Source organism: Bombyx mandarina, chromosome 19 (assembly GCF_030267445.1).
Source record: "Bombyx mandarina strain Sakado chromosome 19, ASM3026744v2".
Lineage (NCBI taxonomy): Eukaryota > Metazoa > Arthropoda > Insecta > Lepidoptera > Bombycidae > Bombyx > Bombyx mandarina.
In genome coordinates this window covers 3,958,105-3,980,176 of record NC_143225.1, presented here as the reverse complement: position 1 = coordinate 3,980,176, position 22,072 = coordinate 3,958,105, and the positions used below count along the sequence as shown (strand labels likewise).

Genomic DNA, 22,072 nt, shown 5'->3' with positions numbered 1-22,072 from the left:
TTAACGATTGACTTCCACGGTGAAGGAATAACATCGTGTAATAAAAATGAAACCCGCAAAATTATAATTTGCGTAATTACTGGTGGTAGGACCTCTTGGGAGTCCGCACGGGTAGGTACCACCACCCCGCCTATTTCCGCCATGAAGCAGTAATGCGTTTCGGTTCGACGGGTGGGGTAGCCGTTGTAACTATACTGAGACCTTAGAACTTATATCTCGAGGTGGGTGGCGCATTTGCGTTGTAGATGTCTATGGGCTCCAGTAACCACTTAACATCAGGTGGGCTGTGAGCTCATCCATGCCTCTAAGCAATAAAAAAAAATCGAATTGATCAATATATTTTGCGATGCAGCCTCCATCCATACACATATTATTAGTACTATATACATATCGACGCTTGAAAGGCAAAAGTGACTAAGCGACAATAACTGCTTTGTAGATAAATGATAGGGAATAACCATATTCGATGCGCAAAAAAAATATTTCTAGGTCTATTAAAATCATTTCAATCTTACAGCTACTAGCTAGATTCTACTACAGCTAGATTCGTTAAAATAAATTTTGTTTTCAGGTATTTCAACTTTCAATTAGTCTACTGTAAAATTCACGCATTGTCGTTTAGTCACGTTTGCCTTTCAAGCGTCGATATGTACTCTAGATATTAAATTTACAATTTGCGAGGCAAACTTGCATCTTCATAGCATAACTCATTTAAAACTTTCGTCACTTGTCAATTAAACTTGTCAAGTATTTCAAGACTACGGTCGATGTGAGTTTCTCTAAGTTGCTCAAGTCAGGAAACGTGATTGAAAAGCACTTATTGCAATAATATAGATGTATATTACGAATCAATATAATTTAACGATAATAAGGTGCTTGCTTACTTCGTCTTAATGTTGTTCTCGGCATTGAACTCTCTGCACCACTTCTGTCGGACCTCCGGGGGGACCGATCCGTCGAGACGGTAGTAGTCGTGACCCAGACTCCAGTTCTTGATCTTCCGTAAGAAATATTCCAGAGCATCCAGCGTGAAGAGCGACGTTGAGAATATTAAACTGAAATTTTGATTGTCATTTTTATATTACAAATATTAAATATCTCGGAGGCGGTCATTGGTTTGGTAACAAAACGAAGCGCAGCACGATTCTTGAGAGAGGGCAACACGATATAACAATCAATGTAGAATAGGGATCGCAGCGGATAAAATAAAAGTTACACTGTTCCAAAATGTTATGTTATAATAATAATTTAAAAATTAATTAACACTTTTATTACGCCTTGCTTATTTTTTAACCGTCTTCGCTATCTTCCTTTTCTCTGTCATTCTCTTCTCACTTTCTTCCGTTTTCTCTCACTCACATCTTAACGCTCCGTTCCACACTCTTTTCATACGTTCCGTTCTTACCAATCCTACATCAATATGGTAAATGTCGTCACAATATGATACGAACGGATTTTCAGAAACGACAGAATATCACTGTAATGAAAATTTTAGTTATTTCTGAGGGTAAACAACAAAACAAAAGTTCTTCCACCGACGGCCCGAATGTTATTATTGGGAACTTGTATATATGTATGCAAAATTATCTTGAAAATGTCATTAGCAGCATTCAGGAATCTATTCAATGTCTTGTATTCTATGATATCTACTCGGTAGATACTGTTACGCCGGTAAGAGTAACGCCATCTATGGCCGAATAGCCTAACGAATATCAAAGGATCTAGTACCACCTAGAACGCTCGAGAAGTACAACGCCATCTATTGTCAGGTAGCGGAAACACAATACTCGACTTGTGTGGAATATTCTTGATAATTCTAGGGATGTGATATCGGCTATAAAAGCGTTGCAGAGATGGCACGCAGTCAGTTAGTAATCGGAGTAACTACTCGAAGCGAAACAGCGAACGGATTACTTGAAGCAAATTGAGAATTTTAAAGTGTTCTGTTCTAAGTGATAAATACAGTTTTAAGTTGTACTTTGGTGGAACATTTATTTATCCCGAGCCCCAGCGCGTAACAATACTATAGTTAGTACATGTAACGTACTCACACTTTATCTCCAAGCGCCGTGCACTCCTCTAATATTTGAAACACGGCAGCAAACTTGTTGGAGCTCTCGAGGCTGTCCAGCATCTTCCCGCCGTCCAGGTACTGGAGCCACCACACTTCCGTTTCCGGCGGCTTGATGTCCTCTGACGTTATGTCCTCGTGGGCGAGATCGTCTTCTAGCTTCTCCGCTGCGAAGCATTAACCAATTCTGTACTAACGATCATGAGCAAATCAACAAACAATTGCTTCGATCAACAGATACAAGCGTGTACCTTATACTTTATTTTTTAGTGATGGTAGTGCGCGTTCTGGTAGGTAGTACCAACAAGCCTATTTTTTATCGCGAAATAGTAATGCGTTCCAGTTTGAAGGGTGGCAGAGCCACTACACTATTCAGCTGAGACACAGACCTCATGTCTCATGGTGTCTCGCGGCGCACCCTGTAGGCTGTGAGCTCGTGCACAGGTTCAAGTAATAACGAATATGAATATCAATTGTAGTACACATTGGTTCAAGGTGTAAATTTAAAATTGATTATTACATACAATAATACCCTTCTTATTCAAAATAGAACTAACGACAATTTCAAGGTAGTCCTGTATAATGAAGATTCCTAACAACATTCGGTTGGTCGGACTGCCGGCATTAATACTAGCTCTTATCTTTAATGTATCTTTTTTATTATTGCTTTATTAAATTTATTTAATTTTTATTGCATTGTATTAAATTAACTTTTAAATTATTATTAAACTAACCCTTAAATTAATATTAGAGTGACCTTTAAACTAATAATAATGATAAAATAACCTTTAAATTAATATTGGTTACTCATATCATCGGTTACCTTTAATTTTGGCCTTCTCGTCTCTGGCTTTAGTTTGAAATATGTGTAACACCTGAGGGTGCGACCAAATCTTCTGCAGGATGTGGAAGTCTTTCAGGATACTGTTCTTTGTCTGTTTCCCGTAGTGCAGCAGGTAATGTTTGTACAGGTCCCACTGGCACTGCGTCAGCGCTATGAAAACGGTGTATTCATGTTTCTTGGGCAGATACGGGTAGAGCACCGAAGCTTCTTGCCTTTGTAGGCACCCTTCGAGAACTTTGTGCAGGATGTGCGTGCGAGCTTTCATAAGTTTTATGTCTTCCTGCCTCGAGTCACGGTGTTGACCGTTCATGATGGGATTTTCGAATCTGTTTAGAAAGAAAAGAAAAAAAACAATTGTTAAAATTCTCCATCAACTATTCGTCATTATAAAAAACGCCTACATTGCTTTACCAACTCGATCGTTTAAAAATAAATCAATATCTCTTTATTCGGTCGTTACAGGGACAGTAATGACATGAATGTGTGAATGCAAGATGCTTGGACATATTGTAACAATTAATATAGGGTTACGTTAATAGTTTTTATTAGTGAATATGGAGAGATATAATATAATAATCGCAGACAAGTCATACTCGCTCACGCGGCCCCGACCGAGAGGTTTCCCTATGTACTATTTGACCCAGTAACCCATATACATACATACTTACGAACGTATAAATATGTACATTGTAATTAGATATTAAATACCCAAATGCAAAGAGCAAACGAATCTGTTCATCAGACGAATTTTTCCCGATGTGGGAATCGAACCCGCGACCCTGGGTCCAGCAATGGGGAGGCAAGATATACTTGGGGGATTTCGGTTCTTTCTGCGTTTTGTATCATACATTCCATGGGACGTGTCTTGAGGAAACGTTCGAAATGATCTCTCCATCTCCTTTTTACTGTCGCACTCCCACCACCGGAGCAGAGATCATCCATGTTATCTGCAACCGCTGATTCCACCATACCATCCGGTTCTGAGTGAACTTCCTCCATGGTGTTTTCAGAGCACTATGACATGTCCTTCTTCAAACGAGGCTTGCGGACAGTACTTAGATGTAGGCAACGACTTCGCAGTGGGCCTTGCGTTTCTGACATCCATGAGTGATGGAATCATTAAGTGGGCAGTATGCTCGTCTGCTTACAAAGGCAATATTACATACCGATTGGAAAACTCCGAGTACGTCCCCAACAGATTCGGTTTGACGAAGTTGACCATGCAGAAGTATTCTCTTAGATTATTCTGCATGGGAGTTCCGGTGAGCACTATCCGGCGCCGGGTGGCGACGCGGCTCATGGCGACGGCGAGCACGGAGCAGTCGTTCTTGAGCAGGTGGCCCTCGTCGCACACGATGATGTCGGGCCCGGGGTCCAGCAGGGCGGTGCGGATCTTGTTGACGATGGTCGGCCGGATGTCGTCCAGCTCAGGGTCGAGCGTGGACAGACTCCGGAACAGCTCGTAGCCGATTATAAAGATACCGCCGCCGCTGTACCAGTCCTCGAGTTGGTAAGCTCTCTCGTATGTCTTTTTCAGTTTGGACAGTTCGAATACCTGTTGGAATTGAAATAAGGTTTTTGAAGTGAAAACTTCTTTAGAATCGTTGTGATTTCAAACCGGATGCAACGGAAAAAACGACAGGTAAGAGACACAAATACAAAGAATGAGACAGAAATATACATACTATTTAATACAGCGCCATCTGTGAGATTTTTTAATACTAACGTGTGTATGAAAGCTCTTGTAGTGAATTTTAATTTAGGGAGTATACGTGAAATTAAAATATCAATTCACAGAGGGCGCTACCTTACAATTATTTACTAATGACAAAATTTTACATATACTTAAGACGTTTAGGATAATTGTATTTTAATTTTGGAAGGTTTCACTTCTACAACGTGTGAATTGCACACATGTTTTTTTTTTTTGTTATATTAACGTTACACGAGTATAACACAAAACTTGGATAATTATCATTTAAATAGTATCAAGTATTAATTGGCTTCTATGATGATTTTGTAAGTTAAAGTAAATAGGAAAACTTAAATTTCATTACCGCTGCAACAACAACAATCAACATTACAATATGGTTTCAGATAACTTAAGCTTATCAGAATTAATTACCTGAAGTTTCTTTCTCAATTTACGCGGCTTGAAAAATGTTTTGCGTGTTTTAGTATTGGTATTTTATATTTATTCATTCCTAGGATCGGTGGACGAGCTCACGGGCGACCCGGTACTGGACGTAAATGCCGTCATCCACCTTGAGAAATTAGTTCTGGCGTGTAGGTACCTGGCCTCGGTACTTTCAATAAAATTGTTATTCCTATGCCATTTTGACCGCTTGCTCACTAGAGGGCGCTAGAGTAATGATTTCACACGGGCGCTAAGAGGGTTAGACTTGTCACTCATTTGTGCCAGTCTGTACAGTTTTTGTGGTCACCAATGGTTAAGGTGTTTTTTTTTTGTTAATTTGATTATATACTTTTTGATAAGTACTATACGTTGTACGTGAAAAAAGTTTTGCTTAGATACCTTTATTTGATTGGTGACAGGCCCGATCCATTTGTGGATCTCGTCGACCCAGTTCAGCACGGTCGATAGAGGGCAGCACACGAGCACCCGCTGGATACCGACCCCGGGGTGCGTCAGTACCTTGTTATAGAAAAATACACAGAATATATGTTATTGTTATTGATACGAACTGTTATGCGGGGTCTTCCGATTAGGTTTTTAAAAAAGGATTTTTGGAAGAGATTTCACTTTTATTAGTTCAATTACACAAACAAATAAATTATAGAAATTGGCAGAAAGGAGATATTGTTCAAGACCGCTCCCGATGGGTGACTAAATACGACTGGCTGACTCTCGGTCGGTAACTATTACCAAGAGATTTCTTACTATGCTTACTCAGCATCAGTGGTTATTAAAAAGGATGGAACATCACTTTAACTAACATGGGGGTCTGTAACAGAACGAATACTCCATTAAAACCACTTTCAAGATTGGATAAGGCCACACATTCTAGCCAGGTCTTTTGTTTTGCCTAGTAACCTCGACGTTATGTTAGCTTCACCGGACGTGTATGCGCTTACGGGGATCAAGCCTGGAAGAATTGGTCAACCCTCGTCCTAGCAAGAGCATTGCTTTCAAGAACCTACTGCCGGATCAGAATCGCAATCCACTGAGAAGACCCGGCAAGAAACTCAGAAGAGATTTCGATTTCGATTTCGAGATTCGATCCATACATTTCACTTTAAAAAAAAAATTCATACTCATTTGCCGTTGATGGCTACTGGATCCATGACTGACGAAAAACAGAACTATAAGGATGTATGCTTAGTTTTATAAATCAACTAGCTGTACCCGTCCGCTTCGCTGGGCATTTAAAATTAATATTATTATTTCTCACCCCCACAAAGATTCTCATCATTAACGCCCCCGTAACTGGTGTAGGGAGTCCAACACTCATATACATATTAGCTTATCCATTAAGTACATGTATTTTCTACATGGATACCAAGTTTCAAGTTAATCAGGTGCACGGTTCAGTAGTTATAATGGAACATCCGTAAAGCCACTGTAGATTTATTATATATTAGTATAGATAGTTTAATGTTTACTTCAGGCTTGTATTTGACTCTCGTTTGTAGTTCGAAGACTATAAGACATTGCGCGGTGTAGACTCACAGTGTGCAGCAGGGCCAGCACCTGCAGGGTCTTGCCGAGCCCCATGCAGTGCGCGAGGATGCAGCCGCTGCCCGGCTTCCCGGCCGCGATGTGCTCCACGCTCTCGAAGCAAGCGTCCCACATAAACTTCACTCCTTCGTACTGTCAAAATAATGTACACTTTAGTAGTAGTAGTTTTATTTATTTTTCCAATTAGAAAGTCAAAGGTGTCATACCATACAGCCTAATCTTATATATATATTTCATATGAAAAATGATAATATGAAGTGAAATGAAATGAAGTTGATTAATATGAAACAAGACATATTATACTGATGGTAGGACCTCTTGTGAGTCCGCGCGGGTAGGTACCACCACCCTGCCTATTTCTGTCGTGAAGCAGTAATGCATTGAGGTTTGAAAGGTGGGACAGCCGTTGTAACTATACTGAGACCTTAGAACTTATATCTCAAGGTGGCGCATTTACGTTGTAGATGTTTATGGGCTCCAGTAATCACTTAATACCAGGTGGGCTGTGAGCTCGTCCACCCATCTAAGCAATAATAAAACCATTATTTATGTGAGAATTTTTTAGAGATTCGATAATGAAACTGGAACAGCGACAAAAATAACAAACCAAAATCTGCTATGTGCAAAAACTCTATTTTGATTTTTAACGAGTAAAAAAATTTTCGTGTAAAATCTTATATTGTGGCGGTAGCCATCAACAACATTCCTCACTTCGATAAAGCGGCACGACACGAGAACCCTCTCATCGTGGCCGCCGGTAACTACATTTCCGATCCTGCGGACAGAATGGAAAGCAGTCGACGTCGCCCCAAACACGTCATCTCGGATCCTCCCGATCCACTAACGGTGCTTTTAGGTACTTCAAGCACCGGTCACCGTTCTCGTCGAACCCGTCGCTTGCGACGAAGGGCTCGACGAGTAAATTAACTCTCAGACACAGCTCACTGAGTTTCTCGCCGGATCTTCTCAGTGGGTCGCGTTTGCGATCCGGTGGTAGATTCTGCGAAGCACGGCTCTTGCTAGGGTTCGTGTTAGCATCGTCATCAGGTTGAGCCCCGTGAGCTTACCTATTAAAGTTAAGATTACGCTGAAATAGCCACTAGGGCTATCAGCTTAGGTAGGAAAAAAAAAAAAAACAACATTCGGACCGTCGGTCTACCGAGCAATATCACCCGCTCGGTGGAAGATCTTCCCTTTGTCGTATATCTCTACAATATGAAGGTGAATTTTTAAGAACTATATCAAATGAAAGTTATAGATCTATATTAAGGCTATAGACACATAGCAGTTTTTTTTATACGGTAGATAGGGCTGTGAACTATACGAAAAAGTCAAAACGTAAAAATCTCAAAAAGTGCACATAGCAGATTTTGGTTTGATAACAACAATATATCTTATAGGATGTGGCCGGTGAGAGAATGCCCCATATATTTCGTTGAAAATTTAAGTTGCATCGCGTGTGTACACGTCCTGTAGACGTGACGGCGCCTATGGGTAACAACCGTTGGAAGTCGCATGGGCGCACCAGACCGTATCTCAGACTTGAAACTAGAAGGCGTTGCAGAACGACCTTGCACATTTTTTTTCTTCTTCTTTCCTACCTATGCTGATAGCCTTGAGAGGCTATTTCAGCTTCACCCTAACGTATAAGTGAGCTCACGGGGCTCAAACCGGAGTGGTGCTAACACTGGCCCTAGCAAGAGCAGTGCTTCGCTGAATCTACCACCGGATCGGAAACGCGACCCACTGAGAAGATCCGGCGAGAAACTCAGTGGGCTGTGTCTATGGGTTAATGGATCGGGAGGATCCGTAATGACGTGTTTTGGACAACGTCGACTATTTACCATTCTGTCTACAGGATCGGGTATGCGACCTTGCACGCTCGCCGGTATCAATACGGAAATGCAGCTGTTGGCTCGTGTGGGCTACTGAACAAACATGCGGACCTGGTGAGCCTTCATGACCTTCGTGAAGAAGGGGTGTATGGTGACGACAGGACGGTTCTCCTCGAAGTCGTACTCCAGACAGACTTCGTCATTGATCACCATCACGCTCACATCCTCTTCGCAACCAAGATGTTCTCTCTGGAAGAAAATAATAATAATAATTAACATTTATTCCTGTTCGAAACATAGCAACCCTATTTTCCTCACCGCAGCGGAAGCGGGGGAGAGGCGTGGATAATAAAACGACGAAAAATACACAATCATTGTCGGTCCCGTAAAATTGTACTAGCTTTGATCCTATTTAATAAACCAGCTATAAATACAGTCCACTTTTATTTGAATAAGCCTTGCACCTAGCATCTCATCGCAACGGCGCCAAAAATTCCAAACATAAAATTACAAAAAATGAAACAAACATTAAAAGAAAAATAACGAGGCTCGGAAAGGGTTACCGGCTCAGTAATGCCTAACAGTACCGAGACAATCGGTACTGCGGCGCTGATCTTCCGTCGGCACACCAGCATCAGATCGATCAATCACTATCTGAGCTTGGAATAATAACAAAAACAACAACAATAACTACAAAAACAACAGTTAAAATAATTAAATACATCTATTAAATTATAAAAAATTACAATTGCAATGCACAATTTTATTACAGTACGGAATAGTTAAAATTGATATTTTCGAATTTAATTTGCATATTCAGAAGATATACTTTTAAATTTGCTTTAAAAAAACTTAGTGTTCTCTGGTGCTGGATAGATGGAGGAATACTTTTCTTAGTACTGACAATAATGTTTGTTTGTAAACTATTGTACGAGAAACGGTTAACTAGTGATGATATGGTATGATAATATGGTAATTTCCGATCTTCGTTTTTATTCGAGATTTTATGTTTTAAAAATATTATATATATATGTCGGAGGCCGGGCGCCAGGGATGGCTGAGCGGTAGTTTCGTCATCACTCGTATTCGATTGAACTCAGTTTAGTAAATAAAACTTTTCAATAATAATTAGTGAAACTCAACACACACAACTTCACAATGACAGGATAAACCGATAGTTTCGTTGCACATACCGACAGACTGACTGCCAGAGACTCACTGACTGAGACGGACGGACCGTCTGATACGGACTGAATGACTGTCTGACACGGAATGCCACGACTCTGTCCACGTACCGCCATTTTATAACTGTGGCGTTACGGAGTCTACCCTTCATTTTGTGATATTTATCAAAACAACATTTCACCATTTAAAATAATAATCAAAACCACTGTCTTAATATTACTAAAAGTCGTCAACCACGACACGGCCATTCTGTCACTTTGACGTTTGTGTATCGTTGATATTCCGAACTATTGACCCGGATGCGACATATATATATATATTTTATTGCTTAGATGGTTGGATGACCTCACAGCTCACCCGGTGTTAAGTGGTTACGGGAGCCCATAGACATCTACAACGTAAATGCGCCACCCACCTTGTGATATAAGTTCTAAAGTCTCAGTATAGTTACAACGGCTGCCCCACCCTTCAAGCCGAAACGCATTACTGCTTCACAGTAGAAATAGGCGGTGTGGTGGTACCTACCGGCGCGGACTCACAAGAGGTCCTACCACCAGTAATTAATTGTCATAGTACCAGTACGATAGATACGGTACGAATACTTCTCTAGACACTTAAGTCAAAGTGCACACATTACAGAATTTATTTATTTATAACTTCATATACTAGAAAGTATAAAGGCGAACTTAATGCCATAGGCATTCTCTAACAGTCTACCTTAGGGGAGTGCAGAGATGAACCTTGGTAGGTGTAAAGGTGATATTACTTAAACATATGTGTATAACATACATAACATTTATAGATACAAATACTCGTACTTAAATAAATACATATACATAAATATATACATATACATATCATAAATATATACATATAAAAACATATATAAACAAATATAACTCTCCGAGAAACAGTTCTCGAACCTTCGTCTTAAACGTTAGTTACATATTATAATATCAGTAACTCACCAGCCTGGTTTGTCTCGCAAGCAGTCTCCGTTTCCTGTCCAACTCCTCTACGTTGGCCAGCACAGTTCTATGGGTCAGCGATTTTTTGTCGATCACCTGAACATAATATCGTATACATTTTGTATCGTGTGTCTGAATAATACAGTAATACATGTGGGATTTGCTCAAAGTAAATAGCAGTTTTTTGGAAAAGTAACAAAATTTATTAGATAAACACGTCGTAATCGTTCACAGTCGTACACACACTCTTGCTATGCCCGATCGCCATCTTGACCATTTCCCTTCCGTCCCTTTCTACCTCATACATTCATCCCTTTTACTCGAAAACGTTCCGTTCCCCACATACTTTTGAAAAAACAAGTATTGATCTCGGTACCTTTCTAATGTTTCTGCGACCTTTGAATAAATGGTTTCCACAGCCCTTCCCGCTTGGTCCGCCCTCGGCTTCCCCATATAATTCTTTCGACAGGGTTCTGAAGAGAAACAAAACCTATTTCATTTATTTAAGCGACGGATGCCTGTATACGATTCGGCCATATTTCGAACTGTGAGACAGAGAAATGTTGTCTAATCTAAATATAGTGTCATTATCGAATGGTGCACATATACTCAACGGTAGGCAGCAGCTTGGCTCTGTCCCTGGTGTTACTGACGTCCATGGGTGACAGTAAGCACTCACCATCAGGTAGGCCGTATGCTCGTCGAATAAAACAAGCGATGTGCGTGCAACTTGCTGCACGTGAAATAAGTGAAACTTTTGCAGTGTAGTATTGTGGTTTTCGTCATTTTTTAGCGTACAATATAATTTCTCTTGTAATAGGGAATGCTGTGTATAAGAGAAACGACCCCTTCACCATTTATATATTTAAATTATAGAAACATATATTTTTTTAATTACTTCATCAACAATAAAATGTAAGGTAGTTAATATGTTACTGCCATCTATAGGAGCAATGAGAAACTAATAACAAGCCATCTAGTGGCCTACGCCCGCAAACAGCATGTGTATAAGATAAACGACTTAGCTCGCTTTCTCCCTCTTTCAAAAGTTGAGTGGTCCGTGAGACGCTTCATCTATTTTCTCGCTCTCGCTCGTTCTAAATTATATATTTTATCTCTACCCGTGACGAATCTTTGCCGAGTTAAATTTTACTTTTAACGCGTCTAAAGAAGTTTCACTTCAAAAATTACATATCACAAACAAAATTGACATACTTAAGTTGTTTTTCTCGTTCCAGTAAGAACTTTTTAGATTTCCGATAACGTGGATTGCGCGTCCGCTTCCTCGAGTCGAGTCCGTCTCCGCGCCGCTCTATGAACTCATTCACCAGCTTGGCACGTTTGGCGTCTTCCACGCTGTGAACATGTTAACAAAACCTTATATTATGCCTTTGTTGTTATTGGTGGTAGGACGTCTTGTGAGTCCGCACTGGTAGGTACCACCACCCTGCCTATTTCTGCCGTGAAGCAGTAATGCGTTCCGGTTTGAAGGGTGGGGCAGCCGTTGTAACTATACTGAGACTTTAGAACTCATATCTTAAGATGGATGGCGGCATTTACGTTGTAGATGTCTATGGGCTCCGCTATTCACTTAACATCAGGCGTATTGTTAGTTTGTTCAACCATCTATGCAATAAAAAATAATAATAATAATAACTTTTTTTGTGAATATTTAATTTATCTTGTTTTTGAGTTACCTAAAGTTATCACCTTATTGGAATAGTGGTAATGGCTTTCAATGATTTATTAGATTCTATCACATAGTCAATATTAAATTTTATGTCAATCTTTGGTATTCAGTATATAGATGTGCACGTGCTTGCCTCGGCCGTTGAATGTTTTTTAATGTTTCAATCTTTATAATCTTATAAATCGCCAATTTTTGGATCGCAGAAGTTACTGTATATAGTAACAGACAAAATAACATTACCATACCTACGTCATCAAGAATGAAACACAAGAAGTATCACCAATTAGTAGAACACCACTACCAGGTTATAGCTTGAAACTATTTGACTTCAATTATGCTTGACTGAATCATAAATAAAAACAAACCTGGCATTATCTTTCTTCTCCAATCTTTTGAGGAGCTTCTCTTTGGTATTCACCCAGAGTTTCTCTTCCTCGGATGAAGAGTCTTCTTTGGTAGCTACACCTCGTTGGTTGGGGCTAGATTTCGGCTTTGGATTCTGAAACATTTTTCAATAGTTTCTTCTTTAAATTGCTTCTTCACCCTGCCTATTTCTGCCGTGAAGCAGTAATGCGTTTCGATTTGAAGGGTGGGGCGGCTGTTGTACTGTAAAAACTGAGACCTAAGAACTTATATCTCAAGGTGGATAGCGTCATTTACGTTGTACATGTCTATGGGCTCAGGTAATCACTAAATACCAGGTGGGCCGTGAGCTCGTCCACCCACCTAAGCAATAAATAAAAAAAACATCTTATAAATCTAGTAAAAATTGCAGAAAATTCTCATATAAATATAAAAGATACATAATAGATAAGTAGGCATCAGTGAGTTTGCTCCTGAAATTAACCCTATAAATGTGTATTTGTTGTCTGCCTACAAAGGCAATAAAAAAAAATTTCTGATAGTTGGGCAAACTAGTTCACCTATTTGATAAACCCATCACTCATTGTTGACTTTAAGACACTGAAGTGGCATAACTGCCCTTGAACAAAAGCAATTCCTTCTCTTACTTACCGATTTATTTCTTGTAACAGGGCCTTTTCTTGTTGTAGCTATCGGTTCTTCCTGGATCACGGCCGGAGTGTTCAGGAGATTCAACTCCTTATTCATTACTTTATCAGCTGTCAACATTATTGATTTCTCAGCCTTACTCTCTGGGACAGTCTTTGACTTCGGACCGGGTCTCTTTGGGACTGAAATGTGTTCTGGTTCTTCTTCTATACATTCTGTTTTATCCTCATCACCGCTGTCATTCATTAGAGAATCCTTGGCTATATTATTTTCCACGTTGCGGGTCGGCATCTTAAAATTAAAAATTAATTGGTTTTGGGGCCCTCAAGGATCTTTCTTAGCCATATCTATAAGAAAATCATAATACTCATTAGTCAATCTTTTTATTTTTTATTCTTTTTTATTGCCCTTGTAGGCAGACGAGCATACGCCCCACCTGTTGGTGAGTGGTTATCGTCGTCCATGGACTTCAGCAATGCCAGGGGCAGAGCCAAGCCGCTGCCTACCGCTTAATATTCTTCACAAGCCTCGTTTGAAGAAGGACATGTCATAGCGCTCGGGAAACACCGTGGAGGGGAGCTCATTCCAAAGCTGTATGGTACGCGGCAAGAAAGACCTCTGGAAACGCACTGTGGATGACCGCAGTGGCTCCAGGTAGTATGGCTGAACTCTACTTCAGTGGCGGGCGGTGCGATGGTAAAAACGGCGATCATAAAATCTCTCAAATCGCTTACTCATGTAAGCTCTCGTGAACATACCTAAAAAGCATATTTCAACTTTTGGTACTCAATGCTTTAGAAAATGTGTTACATTTTTTGAAAAGATTATCTCTCTTTAATTGACCTAATAAGGGCTGAGACAGGCTCGGTGTCAGGGTCACATAAATAATGACACTTTGTATAATATCAAAAAGTAAATTTGTAATCTCTAGTTTTTTTCTCTAGTTATCCATACTCACTGCAGGCGCTATGCTGTCATCAGCATCAACATCATCATCTGAAGGACTAAGCTCGTGTTGTTCTAAATGCGGTAGTCTTGCATCAGAAGAGACATTCTGTTGGTTTTTCTCATGTTTTGATTCTTTGCTTCTGGGCCTAGATTTAGTGGTCATTTCTTTTGGTATACGGTTTAAGGAGGTTAAGTCTGTCAATCTGAAATATTTGTTTAAAATTTGTCATTGAAAGAAACTACATAATTTTAGTGTTTCAAAAAGCATATAATACCAAGTTACATAATTTTACATCAAGATAATACAGTAACATCTATACTACTAAATAGAGCATTTACACACACATGCACTCGCATTTCACACAGAGGCACACTATAATTAATTTCTATTACACTTGCCCATACTGGTATTAAATTTTACAATTCTTACATTTTGTTTACAATTTTAGCAAACAAGATTTACGATTTTTATTGATTTACCTGTCAATTTCCCGATCCTGATTATCCTTACTTGCAATTTCCTGGTATTGAAAGTACACATTGACAAACGATTCTGGTAGTTTATCCAAAATGATTTGTGTTTGCTGGTAGAGTTTTGTGTCTTTAACATTTATAGGGTAACATTGCCAGCCGTTTCGTTCCGTATACTTACATGCACTGTCAAGCATGTGCGGATTATTGTCGTTAGTTTTTTGAAAATCTTCCATAAAATCATTAAATATATGTAAACTTGGCTCGCACTGCACTTCCTCTGCAGGATCTTCATAATTGATTAATGGTGTTTCAGGTCTATCATTAGGTTGTCCACTTTCTATTTGAGTTACAGAGCTTGGTTTGTTTTCTATTTGAGTGATCACTGAGGTTCCAATTTTTTTTTCATCAGCGATGTTAGGGATCAATTTATCATATAAGTATTTCAAATATTTTTGAAATTCAGTGGTTTCATTCAGTTCAGTGGCAGAGAATCCAATGAATGAGTCTATCTCAGTAGGTTCTTGGGATGATTCATTGTTGTCTTGAAATTGTTGGGTAGAGTCCACATTGTTACACTGTATTTCAACTTCAGGTACTTTATTGGTGGATTGTTTAGTTTCATCTATGTTATTTTTTTCAATGTTACTTTTCTTTTTGTCACTTTTGATTCTTCTAATGTCTAATGGGATATCACTTTCAGAGTCAGAGACGTCATTTTTCTTTTGGTTTTGTCTAATTTTCTCTCTCATTTTTCTTGTGAATGTATCTACTTCACTATTAAGTTTGTCTTTTCCTTTAGATATTTTTTCTTTGTTGACAGATTTTGGATCAACTTTTTTCTGTTTAGCTCGTCGTTTGTCAAGTTTTTTTTTATTAGGTGCTTTCTTTGAGCTTGGTCCTTCATCAGAACTACTCTCCATTAAAGAATTTTTCGCATTTCCAATCTTTATAGTTTCATATGTTTGTGGTATTAATAAGCTATTGTTTGTGTCACACTCTTGGTCATAATCAGGTTCATGGTGTCTTTGAACTTTTAAATCCGATTGACTAAATATACTGTCTGCCTTTTCATTTACAGCTTGCGTAAGTTCGTTGTTAGAAACGAAGGTTTCAAATAAGTTGACATCATAGCTAGAACGAATTGTTCTATTGATTTCTACATCCTCTTCAGTATCTGGGGCTTCAATAAGCTCTGATTTACTAATTATACTTTCTGGAATTATTGTCATTTCATCGGGATTATGTACTGATTCTGTTTTCACTATTGATATATCTATATTTTCAGTATTCTCATCTTCGGGTTCTAGTTTAATCTGAGCAAATACTGGTTGGATGTTTGATTCATTACATGCAGTTTGATCAGGTGAAGCGGTAGGGAAACATGAGCGTAGCTCTTGCATTTGTACATGTGTTACCCAGTTGTTTTCCTCATCATTTAGATTGTTTTCTTCAATTTCATTGAGATCAAATTCAGTAGCTTCATCATATATATCTGAATCATCTGTATATTCAGAATTTCGAACATCCAATGTTCTCTCTATGTTAAAGTATGCTTCTTCTGATAGTGTATTTATAGAATTTATAGTAAAAGCTTCTACTTGATCATTCATATTTTCCAGTTCTAGACTTTTATCACTGAAGAAGGTTCTGCATAGATTTAAAAATGCTATCTGTTTTAATTCATTTGGATTCCCTGAAGGTACTTCATCAAAATCGATGTTGTACTTACGTTGTTCCCGTTTTTGGATTTGCTGTATGTATTCAACACACAGTGAAAACAGCGATTTGACATTTTGTTTTGTAGATGTTAAATCAGTTTCTTGTGGTGTTGAATCTATTGGCTGTAGTATTTTCACTATTACATTGTAGCATATAGATTTTAAGGATAAGGCATTTTTCATTTCTATTTTAGTTTGCAAGTTGTTAACAATTTTATTATTGTAATCATCACTTTTGTTATACTTATTTTCTAATTTTTCTAAACACAATTTAAATAATGTTTTTGGTGTAGACCATGCATACTGTAGACCATGAAAATGTATTTTATCCCTCTCTGGATCTGGAAGTATAGCTGTGTTTTGATTTTGTAAATATCCGACCATATCCTTTTGTAGTGCAATTAAGCTAAATGATAGTAATGTTTTTGGTCTATACATCTGCTCTGCATTGGAAAAATTATTCATATTTTCTATTTTCATCACAAAATTCAGGCCATTTGTAGTGGATTTGTTCATTAGGAAAGCTTCTTTACTCTCTAAATTATTGTTACTGGTATCTAATAGGACTTGTAAACTACATTGTAATAACGATTGAGGCTTTTTAATTTTGTTGAAAACAACTTCATGACCTAATCTTTTCTCTTTAGATAAATCAGTTTCATGTACTAATTTAGCCGTGCAATAATTAGCATTGTTCAAATCCGAGGTGTTATTTTTTTTTAGACACTTCTGTAGTAAATCCATACAACACCAAAACAAGGTTTTGGGATTCTCACATGAATCACATTGCCTGAGATTTTGAAATTTTTTACTTTCTGCAAGAGTTAAATGGTTATCTGCACTATGGAGTTGCTTTTGTAGAACCTGAGTACACAGTTTAAATAGTGTTTCAGGATTAAATTTTTTTGGTGAAGGTTCTTCAATCATATCCAAATTGGTAGATGATATAGTTGTAATATCTTCAGATTCATTAACACAAGATGCGGCTGAGAAATTAATGCCTGTTACAAAATGGTAGCATTCGCAACTTGTATTTACATTTATCCAGTTCATTGATGCAACTGCATTGCAGACTTCATAGATTTTCTTGTAATAGTAATTTAGAAAAAAATCACTAACCATTTTCTTGGTTACATAGTTTTGATCAGGAGGTTTTTTATTTCGGCTGTCCTGGGCTAAAAAAGACTGTGAAGGTTTCACTTTTTTTAAAAGCACTGTGTTACTAATCCATAGTGTATTCCGTCCTTTTATTGGTATTTTTTTCTTTTCCTCAGGTTTTTTTGCAATTTTAATAGATAATTCTTTGTTTAAGAACACGGTTTTAGGATTAAATAGAGGTTTTGTAGTTTTAACTTCCTTAGTGGGCTGTACTATTTCTTCAACAATTTCACAATCACTATCATCACTCACTTTTGTACTTGCAGTAATTTCCTTTTCTTCTTCTCTAACCCATGAGAGATTCTGCTCTTTTAAAAATGTGTTATATTGTGTAGCCAAATCCTCTTCCATTTGTGTGAGATTGTGTTTAGCCAATTTGAACAAAAGGAAGGATTTCTTTACACAGTAATCCATTTTTAGTGTATCAGTAACATTTTCTACATTTATTTTCCTCTTTATGAAATCTTCCGACTTCTGTGTCATAAGTTGCCCGAGCTCGACTGTTGTGTTTACAATATTACTTAAAAATTCACAAGCCTTTACTGATTGACCTTCAGACAAAGAAACATTTGCTTTCATGGGTAGGTTATATCGATGGCATGTTTGGACTGCAGCTGATTTTGTAAGGGCAGTTTCTGTCTGAGAACTAGTGTCAATGGACTTTTTGATCTCTTTTGGATCAAGCACAGGTATTTGCAGGGTTGTTAGAGCATTATCAGTCATATCAGAAGTAGATAATTTTTTTATTTTTAAACTAGTCCCTTTTATTTTCTTGGCAAGAAAACTTTCAAATTCATCTGTGGCACTCGAAGATTTAAGTTCACATAAGGTTTCATTGTTGTCATTATCATCATGGAACTGATTTATCGAAGATTCTAAACATTCATTAGTGTCTCCAATTCTGACATTACAATATTTATTTTGTTCATTACAAGCTTCAGCAGCAGATTTTTCTGCTTTACTCTTTCTTCCCCTTTTTTTAGGAGAAGGTCCATCTAGTAATTTTGATGACTTCTTTTTTTTTATTTCATCCATTATTTCACTATCTGAGGAGTCTGATTCAGTGATAGCTTTACCTTTTCTTTTTTTAGTGCCATGGGGAATATATTCATCATCAGAATAATATCTATTTTTCTTTCCATTTGTAAGATCATCATCAGACAATTCTACATTGGCAAAAGGATCTTCATCAGATTCCTCATCATATTGTATTGGCTTTCGAATTACTCTACGCACGGGCCTTCCTGAATTATCATTTACGAAAGGCTGTTCAGCTTCATCACTATTGGGAACACAGCTTTCATTTGTAACATTATTTACTGATTTTTCAGATTCAAGTAAAATTTTGGTAGTATCACTTTTAGAAGTATCTATATTGGTATTGTTTGAATTAAGAGGTAGCATACATATCTCATCATTATTGGAAATTTGATTTTCAGTCTCAATGGGACAATTTTTTTGTTCATTTTCACTTATGTAAGATTGAATGTTTTCATCTTCATCATTTAATGTAATTACCTGAGATTCTGTAACTTGTGTTTCAGACTTATTAGAGGGTTCTTTATTTTCAGAATATGTGGTTGATGTTTTGGGCACAGTTGGACTTTGAACAATCTGTAATCCATCATTTATCTCTTGTGACTGATTTTTATCAACATTTGGTGATCTGCTAGTTGTCTTCTTTTCATAATTTTTTTTAGGTCTACCTCGTTTCTTTTTAATTGGTTCCACATTAGAGCTGTTACATTGTTCTTGATTATCAGGTGTGCTTAGTGGTGTTGTAATATCTGTGTTATCGAGCAATTGTTTAGGAGCATATGATTTTAGACACATTAAGCTTATCTCATCATCATCAGAAATTTGATTTTCAGTGATTGTTTCTTTGCTACAATTTTTTTGTTCAATGTCTGTGGAAATTTCTTCTTCATCATTTAGTGTTATTATTGGGGGGCGTAAAACTTGTGATTTTAGTATGTCAGAGGATTTAAATTCCAGGTTATCTTCAGAAATTATTGGTGTTTTGAGTACAGTTGAATTTTGGGCAATCAGTAAGACATGATTTGTGGCTTCCGACTGATTTTTATCAGCATTTAGTGATCTATTTATCATTTTATTTTCATATATCTTTTTAGGTCTACCTCTTTTTTTTTTAATTGTATCAACTTTAGTACTGTTACGTTGTTCCTGATCATCAGGTTTATTTATCGGTGATAAAATATCTCTATTCTCGAGCAATTGTTGAGCAGCAAATGATTTCAAAGATAACAAGCTTATCTCATCATCACCATCAGAATCTTGATTTTCAGTGACTGAGTTTAAGTGACTTTTTTTTCTTTCATTTTCACTCATATTTACATCTTCATCATTTAGTGTTATTATTTGAGACTTTATAACTGGTGCTTCAGGCTCATAGGAGGATTGCAATTCAAATTTATCTTCAGAACCTGTTATTGACTTTTTTAACATTGTATTATGAAGGATTGGTAAGTCATCCATTATAACTTCCGACTGATTTTTATCAACATTTGTCGTTGTGTTGACAATTTTATCATCATGTGTTTTTTTAGGTCTACCTCGCTTTCTTCTAATTAGTTCAACCTTAGAGCTATTATGTTGATTTCGAATGTCTTGGTTACTTAGTTGTGTCGTAAGATCTTTATAACTGTGAGATGGAAATATCTTTTCCTTGGCTTTTGGACATATTTTCATTTTCAAATCATTTGAGCTATTTGTACACTCAGCTGACATCTCAATGTTATTAGTAGAATCTGCTTCAGATGTAGTTGTTTTGTTTGTTTCAAATATTTTATCTTTACTGGGTCTGTTATGATGGTTTTTATTAATTTCTAAGCTTTCTTCATCTTCTGTCTGATTTGATACCATATTTGTAGACAATATGTCTTCTTGTAAATATGTTTGTGGTGGAGATGACGGTTTACGAGTTCCTATTATTTTTTGTTTTGGTTTCCTCCCTCTTTTTTTGCCAACAATTACACTTCTATTTTTATCACATATTACATTTTCTGATTCAGTAATCTGTTGGTTGCTCATAGTACAATAATTTAACACAGTCTGGGATTCCTGTACAGTACTGCCTCCAATTGTACTGTCGGCTTTTGACAATCTTCGACTGCCAACTTGAATATCTGATTCCACAGCTTTTTTAATAAATGTATTCAATGTTTTGGACGAACCTGAATTTTTCAGGTTACCAACTTGTTGAGTAGGCGATGGTATATCTATGTTCATGTCCTTATCCGTTTTAGCTGAGGTATCGGCTTTTTTTGAATCGTCGCAATCTTTCTCATTGGACTTGTCTGAATTGTAATCACATGGTGAAGACTGCGGTGATACGAGATCTGAAAGCTTTATGTACTTTTGTTGTGCAGACATGGAAACACATTGAAACTCCTCAAATGCATCTTCAGTACTGCAAATATTGTCCGATTCTAGCTCAATCGGTTCAGACATTGTGATTACAGATTTTCATGACAACAACGGCAATTTCACATACATCGTATTTATCACACAATGGGATTATTTCCAAAGATAATGCGAATCTGTAAGAATGTTTATTTCTTTTTAATGACCATTTTACACTACTTTGTTATTAAAACAGGAATAGTGCAGATCATAGATTATACACTTAATTTAATTGAGGTGCAGATTTTCACAAATGTTGAATGCATAGATAATACACTTAATATATTTTTTTAAGGGATTTTATGATCTTGTAACTAAGACCTTTAAGTCATGTCTTATTTTAATTTATTTTCTTATTTTTATGAAAAATGATGAAATGAAATGAAAGGAAGATGATTAATTTGAGACATGAATCAACTGGGATGAAATCAAATGAAATGAGATGAGATGATATGGGATGAAATATAATCTCAGTAAAATAGGAATATTTCCCGCCGAAAAGTCCCATGTAGCGATGATGAACCGATTACAATTTCTGGCTCCGGTTTATTACCGGTTTTTTTCCCAAAAAACCGGTTTTTTACGGTATTTTTAGGTTTTTTCCATAAAGGCTAAATAATCACTAAATTTACGTGCAAACGAAGAGTTTTCTTCATAAAATTTATTAGGTGAGCATATTTTATATGGGCTTTTAACGATCATATATATATTATCCAATAATAAAAAGCTTTTTATTTTTGATCTAATTCTATTGTATTAAATCAAAATTGTGATGCAAGAAGCATAGTTGGTCCACTGCGTCATCCAGAAGCCTGCTCCTACTGGATGTTAGCACGTACCCCGACGTCGAAAACAAATGTTCGGAAGGCACAGAAGTTGCTGGGACTGATAGGTATTTCAATGCTATTTTGTTTAAAGGCCTTAAATGACTATTGCTCATCCAAAAAGTGCCATCAATTTCGGTGTGGTTTCCTATGGCGGCTTCAGTCTCAATATACATTCGCACTATATTCACTGCGGCCGCCGTGGCGTTCGGAATAATGTAAT

At 37.4% G+C, this 22,072-nt stretch overlaps 2 protein-coding genes across 3 annotated transcripts in view; one reads left to right on the top strand and one right to left on the bottom strand.

Annotated features, from left to right (window-relative positions):
• LOC114239330 (uncharacterized) overlaps positions 1 to 21,284 on the bottom strand; it is a 34,483-nt gene extending 13,199 nt beyond the window's left edge. Inside the window, exons 1-15 of one of the 2 annotated variants that reach the window (XM_028169481.2) lie at positions 14,733 to 21,284; positions 14,263 to 14,455; positions 13,308 to 13,595; positions 12,659 to 12,792; positions 11,819 to 11,959; positions 10,980 to 11,076; positions 10,604 to 10,699; positions 8,562 to 8,699; positions 6,607 to 6,747; positions 5,452 to 5,571; positions 5,041 to 5,067; positions 4,082 to 4,470; positions 2,895 to 3,241; positions 2,052 to 2,238; positions 885 to 1,055 (exon numbers count right to left, since the gene is read on the bottom strand). In XM_028169481.2, the coding sequence (XP_028025282.2) occupies positions 885 to 1,055; positions 2,052 to 2,238; positions 2,895 to 3,241; positions 4,082 to 4,470; positions 5,041 to 5,067; positions 5,452 to 5,571; positions 6,607 to 6,747; positions 8,562 to 8,699; positions 10,604 to 10,699; positions 10,980 to 11,076; positions 11,819 to 11,959; positions 12,659 to 12,792; positions 13,308 to 13,595; positions 14,263 to 14,455; positions 14,733 to 21,073 (8,810 nt within the window). In that variant the 5' untranslated portion in view covers positions 21,074 to 21,284. The remainder of the gene's footprint in view (positions 1 to 884; positions 1,056 to 2,051; positions 2,239 to 2,894; positions 3,242 to 4,081; positions 4,471 to 5,040; positions 5,068 to 5,451; positions 5,572 to 6,606; positions 6,748 to 8,561; positions 8,700 to 10,603; positions 10,700 to 10,979; positions 11,077 to 11,818; positions 11,960 to 12,658; positions 12,793 to 13,307; positions 13,596 to 14,262; positions 14,456 to 14,732) is intronic. The other variant, XM_089735415.1, reaches the window with a different exon arrangement.
• The window catches only part of LOC114239479 (PX domain-containing protein kinase-like protein), a 146,776-nt gene that overhangs the window by 27,965 nt on the left and 96,739 nt on the right, over positions 1 to 22,072 (top strand). The gene's annotated exons all lie outside the window — the stretch shown is intronic.